Consider the following 18,585-nt stretch of genomic DNA (forward strand, 5'->3'; position numbering starts at 1 on the left):
ACGACTCTACTTTGAAAATACCAAGCCTGCTAATTCTTTTTTTTCATTTTTTTGGATTTCATCATCATAAAGCTTCTGTGACTTTTTATGGAGCATTTCCATATTTTGGGTCGCATCCAGTGCTGCATGAGGAAAGTTCCACTCATGCAATGGGGTGCATGGGTGTAGCCAGGATATCTGTAAGTGGGGGCAGGACTTTGTTAGAGGGGGCAGAACCAATGTGATTGATCAGTTAGTTCAGTATTTCTATTGTTTTATTTGATCTGGGGGGCGCAGCTGCCCCCTGGCTACAACCATGATGGAGTTTCCCTTCATTTCCTCTCCTTGAGTGCCCTCAAAATGTTCTCCAGAGGGTCTTCCAGCCCCCTGGAGCAGATTTTAAGGGTGTGCAGGGGACTCTAGGGGAAAGTTCTGTTGCACAAGTGGAAGTGTGCTCCGCTAGCAGAACAGCAGAGTTCGGCATGACCCATTTGGCTTTTTTCAACGACTGTTTTGCTTTTGTAGGTGACTAGAATGTTGACATGTATGACAGCTATCTGCAAGCTAGATGTTAACTGTGCTGATTGCTGCTACCCTGTTTTCCCCAAATTAGACAGTGTCTTATATTAATTTTTGCTCCCAAAGATGCGCTAGGTCTTATTTTCAGGGGATGTCTTATTTTTCCATGAGGAAGAATACGGTACACATTTATTGTCTAATTGTGAGTCAGCCAGACTCCGTCAGGGCAGAGCGAGCAGCAGGGGGCAGCTTGTCCTGGCGGCGGTGCAGGCTCTCTGATTTAAAGAGACCTCACACTGCCTGAACAGCTCTGGCTGTGCTGTGGCCAATCAGTGAGCTGCGTGACGGTTCAGAGGAGTCAAACGCCTTACGGTAGCTTTGGGGGCCTTATATTCCGGGGAGGCCTTATGTTCGAGGGAGGCTTTATTATCAGGGAGGTCTTATTTTCGGGGGATGCCTTATATTACAGTGAGAGGCAAAACTGGAAGTAGGTCTTATTTTCGGGGGATGTCTTACTTTCGGGGAAACAGGGTAGTTTAAATGTGCAGTAACAATCAAACAGCCAGCAGTGGCAGATCTAAACCACCACAATAAGAGGTATCTCTTCTGTGGGTTATTGCCTGCGTATAACGGGGTCGCTGGGAAAACTGATACCTGGAGGTATCCCAAGTATCACTAGCAGTAGGCTTGCCCCTGTTCTTCCTCTTAGGGCCTTTCAGCATGACCAGGATTATGTGTGTAATCACTGTGTTTTAATTTCACATTTGCGTGGTCCATGTAATTTCCCTCAAGGCCGTGTTCTGTTTAGGGTGGAGTGGAAGGCTGAGTGCAAGAGACACAAGGCAAACAGTACAGGAAAAATACGGGGAAATGGAGACAAAGATCATGGGGAAATTGTGGAGGGGGGAACTGCACAAAAGTATATTAGAGACAGGAAGTACTGTGTGCTTTGTGTAGAATGGTCATGGAGAAATAAGGAAAAATTGTGAGCCCTTGAGATCACATGCTGAATTTCACATATTGACTGGAACAAACTAGCAAGATCTTTGCCTGCTGTGCTCTAGTTTGCTGCTCCTTTGAATTGTGTTGTCTGAATAACAACAACTCAAAGCAGCACCTATTGGTGATTTTGCTGAATTTTCAGTAGGGATGGGAAACCTGTGGCCCTCTGGAGGTTGTTTGATTCCTGTTTCCATAAGCTCCGACCAGCATGGTCAATGGTCAGGCATGATGGGAACCGTAGTCCAACAACACCTGGAAGGCCACAAGTTCCTGAGCTCTAATTTAAATGGAAAAGCTCTTATATTTTGAAATAAAATGTGACTCATGTTAAAACGAATTTTTTATTTAATATTTTTGTAAGTAATGCTAGATGCCTAATTATAGTAGTTGGTTCATTTAGTAGCAAAACATGCTTATTTAGTACCAGCAGTACTAAATATTTATTTAGTGCTTATTTAGTACATGTATATGCTTAATTGAATATTTTGGAAGAAATAACATGTTACCCTATTTAATATTTTCTGGTAGTCAATATGCCAGAGATTCTGTTATTCACTTGGCCAAAAGCAGGACTGCAGTGACTCCACTGAAGTTACTTTAAAATATGATGACTTGCTCATATTTTTCCTTGTTTTGTTTTCAAAGCAAAAATTTCTGCAAAATCCCTGCAAAATTCAGTATAAACACCTGTATGTTAACTCTACTAATCACTGACTAGTAACATGTAGAAAAGTAAACAGAAAGATGAAGTAATTATAAATAATATGCACTGAACACGTATTGACTCTGTACTGTGTGCGCTTTCCAAATTAATATTCAGCTTTGCTAATATAACCTTTTTCAGAAAGGTGAAAACCAAAAGCCCCCTTCTGTGTTACTTGCTCAAATGGGCAAAGGATGGAGAAAGGTAATATGGGGCCAGGGCTCTGGTTCATCCATTATTATGCATGGATCCCCTTGCCTCAAGACATGTAGGGTTCTCTGGATCCAAGAGCCCTGATTGTAAAGGTGTGCGCATTCATAAAGGTTTCCCTGCCTCAGACATCCATGGTAATATTAGTGTGGATGGCAGAGAAGAAGTCATGTACAATCAGAACCAGAAGCATAGTTCCACAGTCTCTTTCTACACACTTTTCTAGACACTTCAGGTGAGTAGCACCAGGGGCAGGGGCATGCCTTATTCTTTGGTTACTATTTTTTCACTAGCTGCATTGTTTCCCCATTTCCTACCACATCTTTGAAGTGGTTAAACTTAAAGAAACCAGATCCTCCAGGTATTTATGCAGGGAAACCTAACTACACATACTAATTCATTTACAAATTTAGAGCCTCATGTGCACAGTGTTGTGTGCATGGAGCTCCTGTATGTGCAGGCTTCCTCATTAACTTACACAAACAGCAACTCTGCACATGTATCCTCTGTACATAGGAGATTGCCCCTTTGGTGAGATAATTTGAGAAGATTGAACTCCTAGTATGCATTGGAACCTTCATGTGTAATTCACCTATATTCACCACCTTTATGTTAAGAGTATAAAATCCCATCATCATGTAACTGTCAGTCTAAATATATAGCAGTACATATTTGTACTATTTTGTTCTGAATTTCCATATGTGAAAAAGAATGTGGTTGATGCATTATCAATGTGGCTGGTCTTCCGATGATGACAAATCATATGAGTGCCATACCATGTGGTATGCTGCTTGTGTGTAGCAGTATCAAATGTGGGTCGGGCCAGTATTAACCACATCAGTGCAACCCTTCATTTCCAGTCTCTTTGTGTGTGCTGCATCAACATATTTAAAATTTGCCTGCATCACATGGGGCCACTTCACACAAACAACATGCCATACAATATGGCAGCCATACAATTCATGTCTTCGTGGGAACCACACTGCACTAGTACAAGAAATGTGGGCCTACGTTTGAAAGCTTGCAACATTTAAAACAATTAGTTGGTCCAACAATAGATGAATTAACTCAAGACTGACCAGATTTTGACTCCAAAATTGTATTTCGTCTGGAAATATGCACTGAAGATCCCCTTCATCCTTTGCCACGCTGTTAATCTTTCAGCATAGAAATAAATTTACAGTGACACTCTCAATACTTACACTAGTCATGGTGAAATCCAATTTTTTATTTTGGCCATTACTGATGTCTCAACATGTATCATTCTGTGATGGCAGAGATGTCTTGAGACTTAGCAGCAATAGTGATAGAGGTAACAAAGTAAGATAGGCTCTAAGTCTGATAAGTGATAAGAGATCTGCCTTAAAAGAAGTTACTTTATGACAGCCTACTCAGTCTCATGCCCTCTAGATGTTTTGGATCACAGTTCCCTTTATCACTGACCATTGACCATACTGGCTAGTAATAGATGGGAGCTGCAGTCTGACAATATCTGAAGGGCATCAGGTTGGGGAAGGCTGCCCTGTAAAATGCAGAACAGCCATGAGCTAAGACCAGAAGCAGGTAAGAGGGAAACAGTCCAAATAATGGTCCAGTTAAGCAAATTGTATAAAATTAGAATATTGCCACCTTCATTTTTCATTGTTTTTCCAATGTTGGACCTGTAGCATTTTCACAAGTGTTGCTAAGAACACCCTTCCTCCCTACAACTACCCATTTTGAATGTTGTGATGGAAGCTAGAAAGTGGGCCATTTTAATATAAAGGTGACTCAACATTGCCTATTCGTTTCATTTGATCTATGGGCAAGCAATGCAAAAACCCATTTGTTTCTAAATGTCTGCTGCCCTCCCCACAGTGCCCTGTACTAATGTGCTGGACTGACAGTAGGTCAGGGGCATTTTGGGTGATGCAAAATGATGGCTAGACTGGCAAGACAGCTGGTGCCATGGTTGCTTGCAGTGGTAGCAACAATGAAGAAAATAAGCTGTGCTACTGGTTTTGCTAATGGGGAGACCCATCCCCAAGAAACTTTTGGAGAAGTTCTTCTTGCCTCTTGAAAAATACAGTGAAATAGCCCCCCCCACCCCAATTTCCCTGCCCACAAATAGGATGGAGAATTTTGAGAGACCATTTGCACACAGTCAGCGACAATTGTGGCATTAAATCAGTACTAGGGCATGGACTCCCTGACTAGGCTTCTGATTCTATTACATTCCAAAAATGGCTCAACTGAAGTGGTACCTATGAGCTCCAGAGGTACTATTGAGCTCAGATACATTACTGTTTATGCTAGGAGTAGACAACATGGTGGCCTCCAGATGTTGTGGATTACAACTCCCATCATCTCTGAACATTGGGCACCATGCTATCTCCCCTTGGTTTGTATGATGCCTCAATACTAATTTCTAACATTACATTCCGTTATTTGATAGGGTCTGTCCTTCATTTTATTCAAATTTGGTATTTTGTGATTTTCTTCAGTGTCACTGCTGAGTCTGTGACATTACAGAATGATACATTATCTCAGCTGATGTCAGAATGAAAACAAGGGGAAAGACTTAGGGGTGATATTTGCCCAAACGCCACCCCATGACCCACACTCCACCCTCTCAAGACATCAAAATGAGACACCACTCACAGGATGGTTTGTGCATAGCTCCATAAAATGATTGCTCCTCTTCTTTCACGTGTGCCTTGATCAACAGTGAAATATTCAACAATGCAGACATTTAAATTATCACCAGGCTTCAGAGTTTACATCCCATTGAGATTAATGGGGACAGGTCACACTTCTCTCAGAGCTATTGTTTAAGGCTGTCTGCAGACACAAGCAGACATGACTGCGTGGGTTATTTTGGTTCACAGCTGGAAAGTTATATTCACAACCATAAGGCAAATTTTCAGTACATTTTTTTAAAAAAAGAAGAAGCTTGCATTCTGGAGCACAAGGCAGCAGCCCAATATGACTTCCAATTTTGGGTTCTGCTGCCCTTCTCATTGCCCTTCAGCCAATGGACTGAATGGATGATAAAATGATTGTTAACATTGGTTCATAACTGTTGTAGCACTGAATGAACCCTGTACCTTGGATAGAGGGGATATTCAGCACAAATTTCCACGTGAAGTTCTAGTTTACATAAAACTTCACTGAACTCTTTTAAGACTCAAGTTGCAAGCCAGCAAATCATGATATAAAGGACCAAGGGACCACTTTACAGCAAGTGTTTACTTGCCACCACACCCAAGCTGAAATGTTGCAACATCTGAAATACCTAAATGGTCCTCCCCTTTTTATTCAGAAGTAAGTCACAAGGATAATGGTCAAGTTCCTTCTAAATAGTAGAGTGATTAATCAGACCCTATGCTTGCTGGTGCTGCTACATTCTCCATTTTTCTGTACTCTTACTTAAAAGCACAGACACACATGTGCCTTGATAAATGTCAAGCCTCCCTAAAAAGACTGATTCAAAAGTGGAGAGACACTACACCCAAACATGCTAGGAAATAGACTTAAACATTTCAGTGCTGGTTAATCAAGCTCTAGTTTACATTTGATTCTTAGATGATGGTGAGGTTTATAGATGCACACCATTCTTTTGAGTGAGATGCACAGATGGACCTCTGCAAAGCAAATGAATGCCTATTAGGGCCATTCCACACATTATGCAGAAACAAACTTGGGCTTGCCACACCTAGTGCGCTCAGTAAGGAGCAGCAGCCAATACAGTTCACTGATTAGTGTACCTGGATGATACATGTGTCTGCCAACACATGTTCATTGCATTTGCATGTTACATTTTTAGATGTACACTTAAAACAGTTCAGGTGTACATCCGAATATGTAATTGTGAAGTGGCCCTTAGACGGTGTTAAGAATATGAAAGCAAATGATAATTTTTTTTCTTGCAATGATTAAAATCACCAAGGGCTGGTAACAAGAACCAAATTTGAACCCAGTGGCTTGGATACAATGAAACCACCATATGGCCAAGGTGGCCCTGGGGCTGGTGTTTCCCAATAGCAGCCTCTCCTTCCAAATTGAAAACTTCTTTTGAAACTGAAGGGGTTTCAGAAGCCATTTGAGGTATGATATTGAGGTCTGCTATCCAAAGGGGTAGAAGTAAAACAAACCCCACTGGGTATATCCAAGCACACATAAAGTAGCCTTTGGGTCTCTTCCCCATTACAAAATATGAAAAAAACAGTTCTTTTAGATCAGTGGTGAGGAACTTCTGGCCCGCAGGCAATTTCCCCCCACATGTTGGTGATTAAGAGGGATATACTACTAGAAGGCTATAGTAAAACATTTCAGAATACACATTTTCCTTCTCACCTCCAGTGCTATGATGAAATGGAAGGGTCTCATACCTCTTTTGAAGGAACCCGTGAGCCTTTTCTTTTATTCCACCATGTTTCCAACATTGCAATTAAACAGGAGAGAACAATCCCAGCAGCCAGTATGCAAAATACACCTGCAAAGCTCTTTATGTCCAAAGCTCCTCCTTTATATTTAGGGTCCACAGAGGAGTACAGGTCACACTGGCCATTCTTTGGCCACCACTTATGCTTCAGTAGGTCCATGTGTCCATTCTGCTGAAGTTCTAGAATCCTTGGGGAGAAATTACAAGAGTCATTCAAAATCTCATTGGCAATAATGAAGAATTCCTTACACAGCTGTACAGCCCAAGCCCAGACTTTCCCAAGATGAAACCTATGCTGCTCAACAGATCTCATATGCGTGAAAGCAAAAATATCCCTGAAGTGGCTGGCCAAGCATGCATTCTGATATCCAGCTCATGTGACTTGAAGCAGTCTCACTAACGAGTGCTGCTGACAAATCAAAGTAGCACCTCTGTTTACGTTACCCTTGGGTAACATAAACTTCGGGTTGTGAAAGTGGCACCCCTGGAAGTGTTTTGCTGTGTGCGCATGCGCAGAAACGCTCTACTGCACCGCGCACATGTGCAGAAGTGGTCTTTCACCATGTGCAGTAGCGGTCCCTCCAGTTGTGGAAACCTTGGGATCTGACCGGAGCTCTGGAACGGCTCCTGCCCGCAACTGGAGGTACCACTGTATTAGAGGGCTGCATCTATGGCTGTCCCATGACATCTATCTAGAATGTAAGACAAGCCTTCTGGGTCACACCAATGGTCCATCTAGTCCACAGTCCATTGGAAGCCTCCAAGTCAGACATGAGCGCAGCAGCACTCCATGCCACCTCCTGTGGTTCCCAGCAAGTGGTATTCATTTTATTCATTTTCATTCATTATATTTCTGTGCTTCTTTTCACTCAAACGAGTCACAAAGTGGCTTAAAAACAATAAGCAAGAAAACAGAACACCACAAATCATATAAAATAATTAACAAATCCTCAGTAAAACAATTACAAATCCTCAGTAAAACAACCACTTTCTGTAAAACACTATTAGCAAAACAACTTTTAAAAAAGGCTATACAGCACAACCACAAGAAAAGTCATCTTATAAAATTCACAAAGCATGACAGCGCTCATAATCACCATATATTGAAATTGAAATAAATTGAAATACTTTATTGTCACTTGTACAACTTGTATACTGTGAGATTACACGAGCACCCCCCACTCAGCTCTCTTAGTCTTAATTCCCCTCGTTTACTGACGCACACCCACCAAACCCGAAAGTTAGTTGCCCTGTTGTTATCTTTTCATTCAGCAGCCTAACAGTCCACAGATAGAAGCTGTTCTTTACCCTGTTGGTGCGACTAATCATGCTTCTATATCTTCTGCCTGAGGGCAGGAGATCAAGAAAGTGCTGGCCAGGGTGTGAATCATCCCTGAGAATTTTCCTCACTCTCCTGAGGAAACGTTCTTCTGCTATTTCATCCAGTGGATTCACGGGACAGCCCATAATATATTGTACTGTATTCACCACCCTCTGTAGGTGCTTCCTATCAGTTGATGTCAAACCAGCATACCACACTGTGATGCAGTGTATATACACACACACACACACACACACACACACACTCTCTCTCTCTCTCACACACACAACATTAACAAACTAACAATCATAAAACAAACCAAGCACTGCTGGATCCGCACACGCTATCCCTCCCCACCCTCATGCCTCATTGTCTTCCACTCAGTTCATCAAAAGGCACATACGCATAATACCTCTGACAGTGGAGGTAAAATACAGCCATCACAACCAGTTTCAGATGGCCAGGCTGATGCTAAAAACGTGCAACTGCCATGTAGAAAGCAGTTGTGTGCTTTCATAATCCAGTCCTGAATATATTATGAGATGTAAGCTCCATCTGAATCCATGGAAATGATTTCCATATGATGGCCACAATCCACTGTACTATAATATTCATGCACCCCATTGAAGTTGCTGACACTTAAGCATAACTAACTCACAGCTGGCTACAAGAAATTGTGTTTAGGATCAGGTTTTAAGTCACTTTAATGATGCAGCAAAAAATGCGAGTGTGAAGTGTGTTGTAGGCAGCCCCCAAAGCACAAATGGTTTGATATGGAAGAACACTGTTTCAACACTATTTCAGAGTGTATCCTTAGCCTGACTAAGCAAGAGTGCATGGTGGACAACTGCCTTGAGCTGACCCTCGACCACTCATTCAGCTGAGCTAGTCTTACAGGTTGCCAGCCATCCCACATGGCTAATGGGGATGGAGGCTTGCTCACTTCAGTGGCCTCAGGAGTTTATGGGAAGGAAGACTTTCCCTGCCCTGACTCCCATTTTCCCAGCTACTGCGAAGCACCTGGAATACAGTCAATTGCAGTCTCAATGTGTTCAAACTAGGCCATGCTTTAAAAAGCACTTTTATTGATTTTAAGCACCTGCTTAAATTTCTCCCATTGAAATCAATTGGGCTTAAATGCAATTTAAATTTAGCTCAATATACAGTCTCTGTTCTAGCCACTTGCTCCTGTGTTCTAAAGAACAACCAACTAAGGATTTTTTCACATGTAATCTTTATTTTTCCAAATTGTCTTGTTAGGGGGGGAAAAAAATCACATGCTCTCTATCATATTAATGGTGGCATGAAAGTCTCTTCTTTTTGGCCTTGAATATGTGCATTTTGTCTTAGACCAATGCATTGCTCCTTTCTCTTTTTATACATTCAGTTACAGAATAATTGCTCCATTCTCATTACTAAAAAGCTGTTCCATTTGCCTGTATAATTCCTGATGACACAAGACATCTTTTCTGTAGGAGAGACTTTTATGTGTCTGATACTTGAACATTAAGTTGCTCTTTGAAACAGAATTATGTCTAATTGTATGCCCACTAATGGATGTTAATGGATGGGAAAGATCTCTTTCCAGATATCAAAAATATGCACAATTCAGAGATAAAGATTTCATAACTAAGCAGAGGAGTTGTAGATATGGAAAGAGGCGATTATAACCTTCATTTAGGGAAATGATGTATCAAGGGAAATTACAGTCGAATGAAGGTAACTAGTCTGTCTATCTGTTCTCTGATACCAAAAGTAATATCTGATTTGCCCTTCACAAAATCAGTGGTTGTTCTGGCAATTTATTTCAGTCATTTAATAAGAGGAACTAATTTGTGCTGAGGTTGGTGAGCTTAAGAGAAATCTACCACCAGACCTTTCTGCTGTACAAACTCTACTAATTTTCAGCGGGGTTTGTTTGAGAGAATAATGGAGGATGCTTTGGAGGATAACATTAGTCACTGAGAGCAGTGTTTTAAAGAGAGACCTAAGGCAATGTCAACCTTAATTTGATAGCTAAGAACATACTTTTTTTTTGCAATGTGCAAATGTCCCACAAGATGGCAGCCTCTACATAAAAACAATGTTCACTGCTCCAGCACTCATGAAGAGTAAGTACATGTTTCTCAGCTAAGCAGCAAACCTGTGCCTCATCACTTGAACATGCTAACACTTGGTTTTTTCTGAGCTATCAAGTACACCAGGTTCCCTCAGACTTTGGAACTGTAAACCCTCATCCCTGCCCCAGTAAAAACAAAACAAAAAAACTAGCTGCTCAGACTTTCCAAGCTTTAGTCCAGGGATAAGGAAAGGAAAGGAACAAGGAGCAGGGCAGAGGTACACTGTGTGGGAATGGACAGTTGTCCAATCAGCCCAAAAGCTGGGGACATCAACAGTATACATCAAATAATGGGACATGGATGTTTCAGGGCTGGATCAGTGCTCTGAATATTCACTGCCACAGTTAAGATGCAGTCACAGAGATGGGGAAGTGGTACTCAAGTGATCCCCAATGCAACTGGATCTGTTCAGTCGAGACATCATGAACATTCTTGACATAAAGAATGGGGTATGGGATACAAAATTCTTCATGGCTTGCTCTGTTGATGTTTCGGAACCTTGTGCTTCATTCATATGTGATCTACTTCATCAGCACTTACTCCTGAGATGAAAGACTTGCAGAGAATCTGGAAGAGCAATCAAACTCCCTCACTGTTCCTGGCTATGTGGTGTATGTGTGTGTATATATATGTGTGTGTGGATTGAACAGGCCTCCCACCACCCATCACCAATCTCCCCCTTCTGTCTGCCAAATATCTGGTGGGTGAGAAGCTTGGAAGTATCCCTGCTAGCAGAAAGTCCCCAAGCAGGGTTTTCCGAGGGCAGGGAGTGGATGGGTATGAGCTGGCCAGAGATTTGCTGGATCCTGAGCTGCTCTTGCTGCCTTAACCTAATGGTTTTGGATCTGAGTGCTGCACTCGCCTGGAGCTGGTGCAGGGGCTGTACAAAGTTGTCCTGTCCCCTTCTACTGCTTCTGCCCCACCAAGAGGTTTAGGGATTTGGATTGCATCCTAAAGCTGCAATACTTTGCACACTTTCCCAGGAGTAAGTTCTATTGAACACACTGGCGGAGGAAGAGGAGTGTGGGGGCAGTGCGATCCCAGGGGGGTGCCATCACGGCTGTCCCCCACCTGCGCTGGGCGTCATGCCCCCAAGGTGGCGTGCTCCACCCCCAGGATGCACGCCAGCCCCGCCCCACCTGCTCTCCACCCCCTGGTGCTAGAGCATGAAGCTCTGCCACTGATTGAACACAGTGGGATTTCCTTCTGAGCAGATACCCATTATAATTCTCCAAATGTACTTAGACTCTAACTCCTATCAGCCCCAGCCAGCACAGGTAATGATAAAGGAGGATAGGAACTGTCATCATGGAAAGCCACTGAGCAGAGGCACACCCTGTATGTTATTTACTCCAACAAGATCTCTATAAGAGTCACATCACGCTGAATTCTAGCATGTGTGTGCCAGGGGGATACAACAAACAGGAACATCAGGCCCACACAAATTCCTTCACATAACCTAAGGCCTAAGTGCATGCACAAATACACAATTATGATGTTGTTTTCAGTTCATCAATTTTTTTGTGGTGGGCAGTTTGCATGGGTTGGATGTATTCAGCCTAATGTATATATACTGTGATTGGTTTGTATAAAATGTTATGTGTGCTTGGGGTGTATGGGCATGCAGGTCTGTAGTGTTTTTCCATTTTCCCAGACTGCATACAATGTGAATCTATTCTAAGGAGAGATCCCCTAGATTAAATACATTTTTGCTGGCCGGAATGGTATATGACGTTTGGCCCTGGGAAATGGATATAATAGTGGCACAGCTGTCGTGTCTTTGCAAGGGTTAGGCTCCAGTTGGTGTGATCCAGAAATTAGAGGGAGTGGGGAAGGAAAGCTATGTGTGAGTCCCTTTGGACCAGAATCAGGAGCATAGTCCAACATAGATTGGGTTCCAAGGTGGAAACTTGGACGCTGTGAAAATTCTTGTTTAAAAAAACCTTTTGAAAAACACATTGAATTTGGCTCACAGCTCACTGTCACCATCTAGTGTCACATTGTATATTGCACTTTGCAATACATTTAAATTGTTTTATTTACAGCAGTATAGCTGAGTCCCAAGAGGCTAGGACATAAAACAATTGCACTATGACAATGCCAGCACAGCAAGCTTGCCTTGCACAGGTTTATACCATATCTAAGGCATGTGCATTTATTTGGGCACAGTGTGCCAATTAGTGGTTGCTGGTATTCAGATAAGAGGTGGCATTATTAGGAATGCAAGTGCTATTCCAGCAAACAGCACCTCTGTGAATATACACTAGCATTTCTTTTTCTAGTAATCCAGGTCATACATTACTGAGATTCAGAGAGGCTTAATGCCACATTCATAGAGGGACCACAAGTTCTTTTCACAGATGGCTTGAGGTGGCGTGCCAGTTCCTTGTAACAGGGCATCTTAGCTGAAAGACATTATTTCAGCTGCTTGCTTTTCCTCATTGAAAACCAATGATGAGAGGAAGTGCGAGAAGTCAAGCTTCTGTAAAATGACATGGGAATAATTTGACTCCACATGGAGAGGGCTTCCCATTAACAAAGCATGAACTAGTTGCTGCAACACTGCGGGGTGGGGATGGTTGTGTTAGTAATTTGGCCTTGAGCTGTAACCCAGTAGTGTTGCATTCATGCAATTTCTGTCCCTAATGACAATTGACAGTACTGGGTCTTAAGTAGAACGGAATATAGGTTTACATGACCATTATACCTGTAAGCATGTTGTTTACAGTGGGTTGGAACTAATGTTAGTTGGTTCCCAAATAAAATCAATCAGGAAACTAATGAACTAATTTCCCCTATTGTTCTCAATGAAACCTAAGCACAGGTAGTCTGGATCCACCCAAATATGGGATGCTCATTTAAATATGCATATTCTCTGGATTATGGGACGCGGGTGGCGCTGTGGGTAAAACCTCAGCACCTAGGACTTGCCGATCGCATGGTCGGCGGTTCGAATCCCCGCGGCGGGATGAGCTCCCGCCATTCAGTCCCAGCTCCTGCCCACCTAGCAGTTCGAAAGCACCCCTAAGTGCAAGTAGATAAATAGGTACCGCTTTATAGCGGGAAGGTAAATGGTGTTTCCGTGCGCTGCGCTGGTGCTGGCTCGCCAAAGCAGCTTCGTCACGCTGGCCATGTGACCCGGAAGTGTCTCCGGACAGCGCTGGCCCCCGGCCTCTTAAGTGATATGGGCGCGCAACCCTAGAGTCGGACACGACTGGCCTTCGGGCAGGAGTACCTTTATTCTCTGGATTGGAACATATGAGAAGCCATATTCTGGGTTAGGGGAGGTAGTGAATTCAATTCCTTGGTTTTTGTTTCTTTGCCTCACTCTGTTACACTTTCAAATGTAATGTTATTTGCTTACTTTCACCAGGCATGGTCCTAGGTATGGTCAATAGATCACTAGTTCTACTTGATTTTCAATTCTTGGTGATTAATATAGGTATTGCTTGTTACTTAAAGGTACCTGGGCTGAACGCCATACACTGCACTGGGAAAGTCATATAGGGTCATGTTTCACTCCCCAAACATTTGAACCTTAATGGTTCACATTTTAGTCCAAGATGAGTGCTTAAGAAGCTCTCTTTTAAAAACTTAAAATATGAAGCCAAAGGATATTTTTATTTTTGTATTAAAAAACTCCCTTCTTTTGCACTGTGGGCTTCTAATGGCTCTCAATCATCTGGGTGTAAAGCTGGAATAATAATTCTTCCTTACACTACAAGGCTATAGCAGTTCCCAATAAATTATCATAAGTCATTCAGTTATCAGAGTGACATCCGTACTGACAGAATATGAGAAATGATGTTTCTAAGCAATTAGAGTGCTGATGACAACCATATCAGTTTTTTCAGCAAAATTGTTTTGGTAGTTTTTATTTATACAATTCTCCACCCACCCCAATTCATTACCCAACTTCTCAAGAGTCGTGGCAAATGTCTGTACACCCTTCTAATGTATACAGAACCGCCTGGAAGGTAGGCACTTGCCTGTTCTGCATAGGGTTGCACTTTATACAAAGGAGCTGGGGCGCTTCAGAATACATATTTGCTACTAGAGGCTGAAGTGACCTCTGTGGCTTGGAATGCCCTTTATCAGCTTCGTCTGGTACACCAGCTATAGCCATATCTGGATTGAGATAATCTGGCCATTGTAATCCATGTATCGGTAACACTGAGACTGGATTACTACAATGCACTTTTTGTGGGGCTGCCCATGGGGCTGCTCTGGAAGCCCTGGCTAGTGCCAAATGCAGTGGCTAGGCTGTGGATGGGGGCGGATGGCGTTGTTAACACCTATGCTAAATGTGACATCTGCACTGGCTGTAACATATGCTGCAGAATAAGTTCCAGGCTCTTATATAAAAGCCTGAAAAACTTGGGTATAGGATTCTTTAAGGACTGCCTGAGCCCCTGGATATTTAGTCAAAGGTGAATATGGGGTGCACCGCTCATCTCGTTTTTCAGGCTGAGGGAGCCAGAGTTTGTCCACAAACAGCTTTCTGGGCCATGTGGCCAGCATGGCTAAACCGCTTCTGGCGCAATGGAACAAGTGTCAGAGGGCACGGAAACACCATTTACCTCCCTGCTGCAGTGGTACCTATTTATTTAATTGTACTGGTGTGCTTTCAAATTGCTATGTTGGCAGAAGCTGGGACAGAGCAATGGGATTCGAACCGCCAACCTTCCGATTGGCAAGCCCAAGAGGCTCAGTGGTTTAGACCACAGCGCCACCCGCATCCTTTATATAAGCACCACCTGAGCCCTTATATCCCAGCTTGATCACTGAGATCATCTGGAGGATAGTTGTCCCCCATGTTACAGACTGGCTTCCACCAGAAGCCAGGAGTTTAGTGTTGCCAGTCTCACGCTGTAGAACAATCTTATAGCAGAGATTTAGCGGGTACTCTCACTTTTGATTTTCAGGCTTCTCTTTTTATGCACACAGGCCTATGCAACTGTTCAGTTTGTTGCTTTTTTAAATAGTCATTTTAATCATTTTATGGTGCTCATGTTTTAGTGTCTATATACTGCTGTGTAACAGCATGCTATATTGTTTGAATTGGTGTTACTGTATATAAATACTTGTATAAAGAAAATAATAAATACTGGGGGAGATACATGACATAAACTATTCTTGTTGGTAGTTTCATTGTTTAACACAGTCGCCAAGCAATATTTTTACCCCAATCCAGCTCTAGTTGCACATAGTCATTCATGACAAATTGTCGCAGGATGTGAATGGTGACAAGCATTAGACCATACAGTCTGGACATCTGCATGCACACTGGCATCTATATTCTGCCATAGTTAATTCACTGTGTGTGGCTGGATTGTGAGCAACAGGGATACCTGTCGCATTGTTAGCTCTTTCTTGATCGTTCATAGAATCATAGAATCATAGAGTTGGAAGAGACCACAAGGGCCATCGAGTCCAACCCCCTGCCAAGCAGGAAACACCATCAGAGCACTCCTGACGTATGGTTGTCAAGCCTCTGCTTAAAGACCTCCAAAGAAGGAGACTCCACCACACTCCTTGGCAGCAAATTCCACTGTCGAACGGCTCTTACTGTCAGGAAGTTCTTCCTAATGTGTAGGTGGAATCTACTTTCTTGTAGTTTGGAACCATTGCTCCGTGTCTGCTTCTCTGGAGCAGCAGAAAACAACCTTTCTCCCTCCTCTATGTGACATCCTTTTATATATTTGAACATGGCTATCATATCACCCCTTAACCTCCTCTTCTCCAGGCTAAACATGCCCAGTTCCCTTAGCCGTTTTGTACCCTCATGAACGGGTACAAAACTTGCTGAAAGGGAGGGTGCTTGTTATGGGATGGGAGGATAATGAATTTGTGAAAAACACCTTCCACACTTTGGCTCAGCACTAACTGAAGAACTGGACTTTTCTTCTTGTCTAAAAAAAGATGAATACACAACATTAAACTATAATGAAGAGTGTGCACATTAATATGAAATGAGATATTCATTATGTTTATTGTTGGAATAAGCACTGGAGGGAATTCTTAAATGTAATGCTAGTTTCTTAAACTTGCTTTGTTATTCTGCTGAGTACTTCATTTCTAAAAGTTGGAGAAAATTTGATAATCAAGATCTTCTGCGTACTTTTAATATGAAAAGGATGCACGGAAGGTCTCTTCATTTATTGGCCGCCCAGAGGAAAATGAGAATAGAAATGTGAATGTCCATTTACCAATCTTAAATATTATCCCAGCAGTTATTCCCAAGGGACTAACATAAATATTATAAATTCATTAAGCTCAGGGCTCTTATAGTAAACATCAAATGACTTCATTACATTGAGTCATGAATGTGCATTGCCAGTGTTACCAGAACAAGGGATTAGAATAGGTTTTGACCAGTTTTAGAAAGGCAACAGGGGGGCTCTCTAATACGCTTACACTTTTTTTGCTCTGGTTCACAATGCCATCCCTATTAACACTGACATCATTGGGGTTTTAGTTCACCAGATGTCAAAGAGAACAACAACTACCAGACTTTTAGAAGACATCTGAAGGCAGCCCTGTTTAGGGAAGCTTTTAGTGTTTGATGCATTACTGTATTTTAATATTTTGTTGGAAGCTGACCAGAGTGGCTGGGGAAGCCCAGCCACATGGGAGGGGTATAAATAATAAATTATTATTATTATTATTATTATTATTATTATTATTATTATTATTAAAGAATACGTGCTTTGGTAGAAGCAATTTAGGGGTGGCTTCTCATGCCACATTTTGCCCTTCCCATCACCTTACTGTCTTTATCCATCAAAATATGATTAACTTCCTTTCTCCCTTCCATAGTTGTGCCCCTTTCCTCATTTCCCCTCCACCTGTGGCTCTCTCCTTTTTTAAAGATTGCAAGCCTGTGTTGAGGGCCTGTCCAGTTTGGATATTTGATTCAAATTGGACATTGATTTGGGGCTTTGAGTAAAACTTAACCAAATACAATCCACAGCAATTCCTGTTTATAAGGTAAGGTAACCAATTATGGGAAATACCACTTTGAGCCTGAGAGCCTGGTGAGATGCTGCTACTTGATCCACCTTCCTGGAAGCTACAGGTGCAAACACCACCATAGACTTGTTTTATGGCCCAGTCCTCTGTGCATCTCTTCTGCTGTTCAGTACTAGGCCCTGTGATTGTTAATACCAGAGCAATCAACAATATGAGCCAGCTTTTTGTGTCAACTTTCAGTCTGAAAGGTGGGCCATTTGCAAACAAAGATCCTTTCAATTTTCTCCAAGTGAACACAATTCAGAATCACATCCCAGAGTGATCTGTATATGCCACATCTTAATAGGATCAGTTGCTAAGCCCCATTGCTTTTAATGGACCTTCATCACAGTGTATGTAAACAATGATCTGATGAGTGTAGGAAGTTGCCTTATACTGAGTCAGACCATTGGTCCACCTAACTCAGTATTGCCTCTACACTCACTGGCAGCAGCTCTCCAGGGTTTCAGAGAGAGAGTCTTTCCCAACCCTACCTGGAGATGCCAGGGATTGAACCTGGAACCTTCTGTATTCAAAACATCTCTGCCACTGAGAACCTGCCTCCCCCTGGAGCTAGAATTAACCAGAGTCCTAGTTAATCAGAGGAGGACCCCATCAGAGGAGGACCCCAACATGGGGTCCAACATGAGATCCAACTGCTCAGACCCTCCTCAGAATACCTCAGTGGGTGTTGTTGCCTGGCAAAGAGTTGCCTCCATCAAGGGCTCAATAACATCCTCCTTTGCCTCATAGGACAGCGGCAAGATAGACCAAGACTTGGGGCTTATCCACACTTACTTTTTCTCCACTCTTTTCAGGCACAGTCCATGCATACAAGCTCTGTGTCCGAGTGTCCTTTTTTTTGCTCCAGAGTTTTCCCCACAAAAACCTGCTCTTTAAAGCTCACTTGGAGCAAATGGCAATCCACTTAAAACCTGAATTGACATTTGCTTCTATTGAGCAGAAAAGAGTGGGTTTTCATGGGGAAAGCTCTGGGGCAACTCCCCCCCCCATGCTTGATAGCAGAGCTCTTAAGCACAGACCTGTGCCTTGAAAGAGCAGGTCAAAAGTTAAGTGTGGAGAGCAGGAAATGCCCTTTGTGTAATCCTGCTCACAACAGGGATATCATTTTTACTATGATATATTTTTGTACGCTGCTTTGAGAGTATCTCAGGGCTATAAAGTGGGATATAAGAGGAAGCGCCTGAGATCATATATCCAAATACAGCAATCCATTAAGGAAACTGCAGAAGATGACTTAATGTGATCCAACTGGACTCATCCCCTAAATCTTGAT

At 42.5% G+C, this 18,585-nt stretch overlaps 1 protein-coding gene and 1 long non-coding RNA gene across 8 annotated transcripts in view; one reads left to right on the forward strand and one right to left on the reverse strand.

Annotated features, from left to right (window-relative positions):
• LOC309350485 overlaps positions 1-18,585 on the forward strand; it is a 737,064-nt gene that overhangs the window by 34,780 nt on the left and 683,699 nt on the right. The gene's annotated exons all lie outside the window — the stretch shown is intronic.
• Positions 1-18,585, reverse strand: part of GRID2 (glutamate ionotropic receptor delta type subunit 2) — an 833,811-nt gene that overhangs the window by 5,391 nt on the left and 809,835 nt on the right. Inside the window, exons 15-17 of one of the 7 annotated variants that reach the window (XR_014160292.1) lie at positions 6,784-7,024; positions 5,054-5,108; positions 3,493-3,570 (exon numbers count right to left, since the gene is read on the reverse strand). Coding sequence is in view for 4 of the 7 variants with exons in the window: in XM_081876716.1 (XP_081732842.1) it covers positions 3,493-3,570; positions 6,784-7,024 (319 nt within the window). In the remaining 3 variants the exon portion in view is untranslated. Of the gene's footprint in view, positions 1-3,492; positions 3,571-5,053; positions 5,234-6,748; positions 7,025-18,585 lie in introns of those variants that run through there. The other 6 variants (XR_014160293.1, XR_014160291.1, XM_081876716.1 and 3 more) reach the window with 6 other exon arrangements.

Source organism: Podarcis erhardii (genome assembly GCF_964252035.2).
Source record: "Podarcis erhardii genome assembly, chromosome: 9".
Lineage (NCBI taxonomy): Eukaryota > Metazoa > Chordata > Lepidosauria > Squamata > Lacertidae > Podarcis > Podarcis erhardii.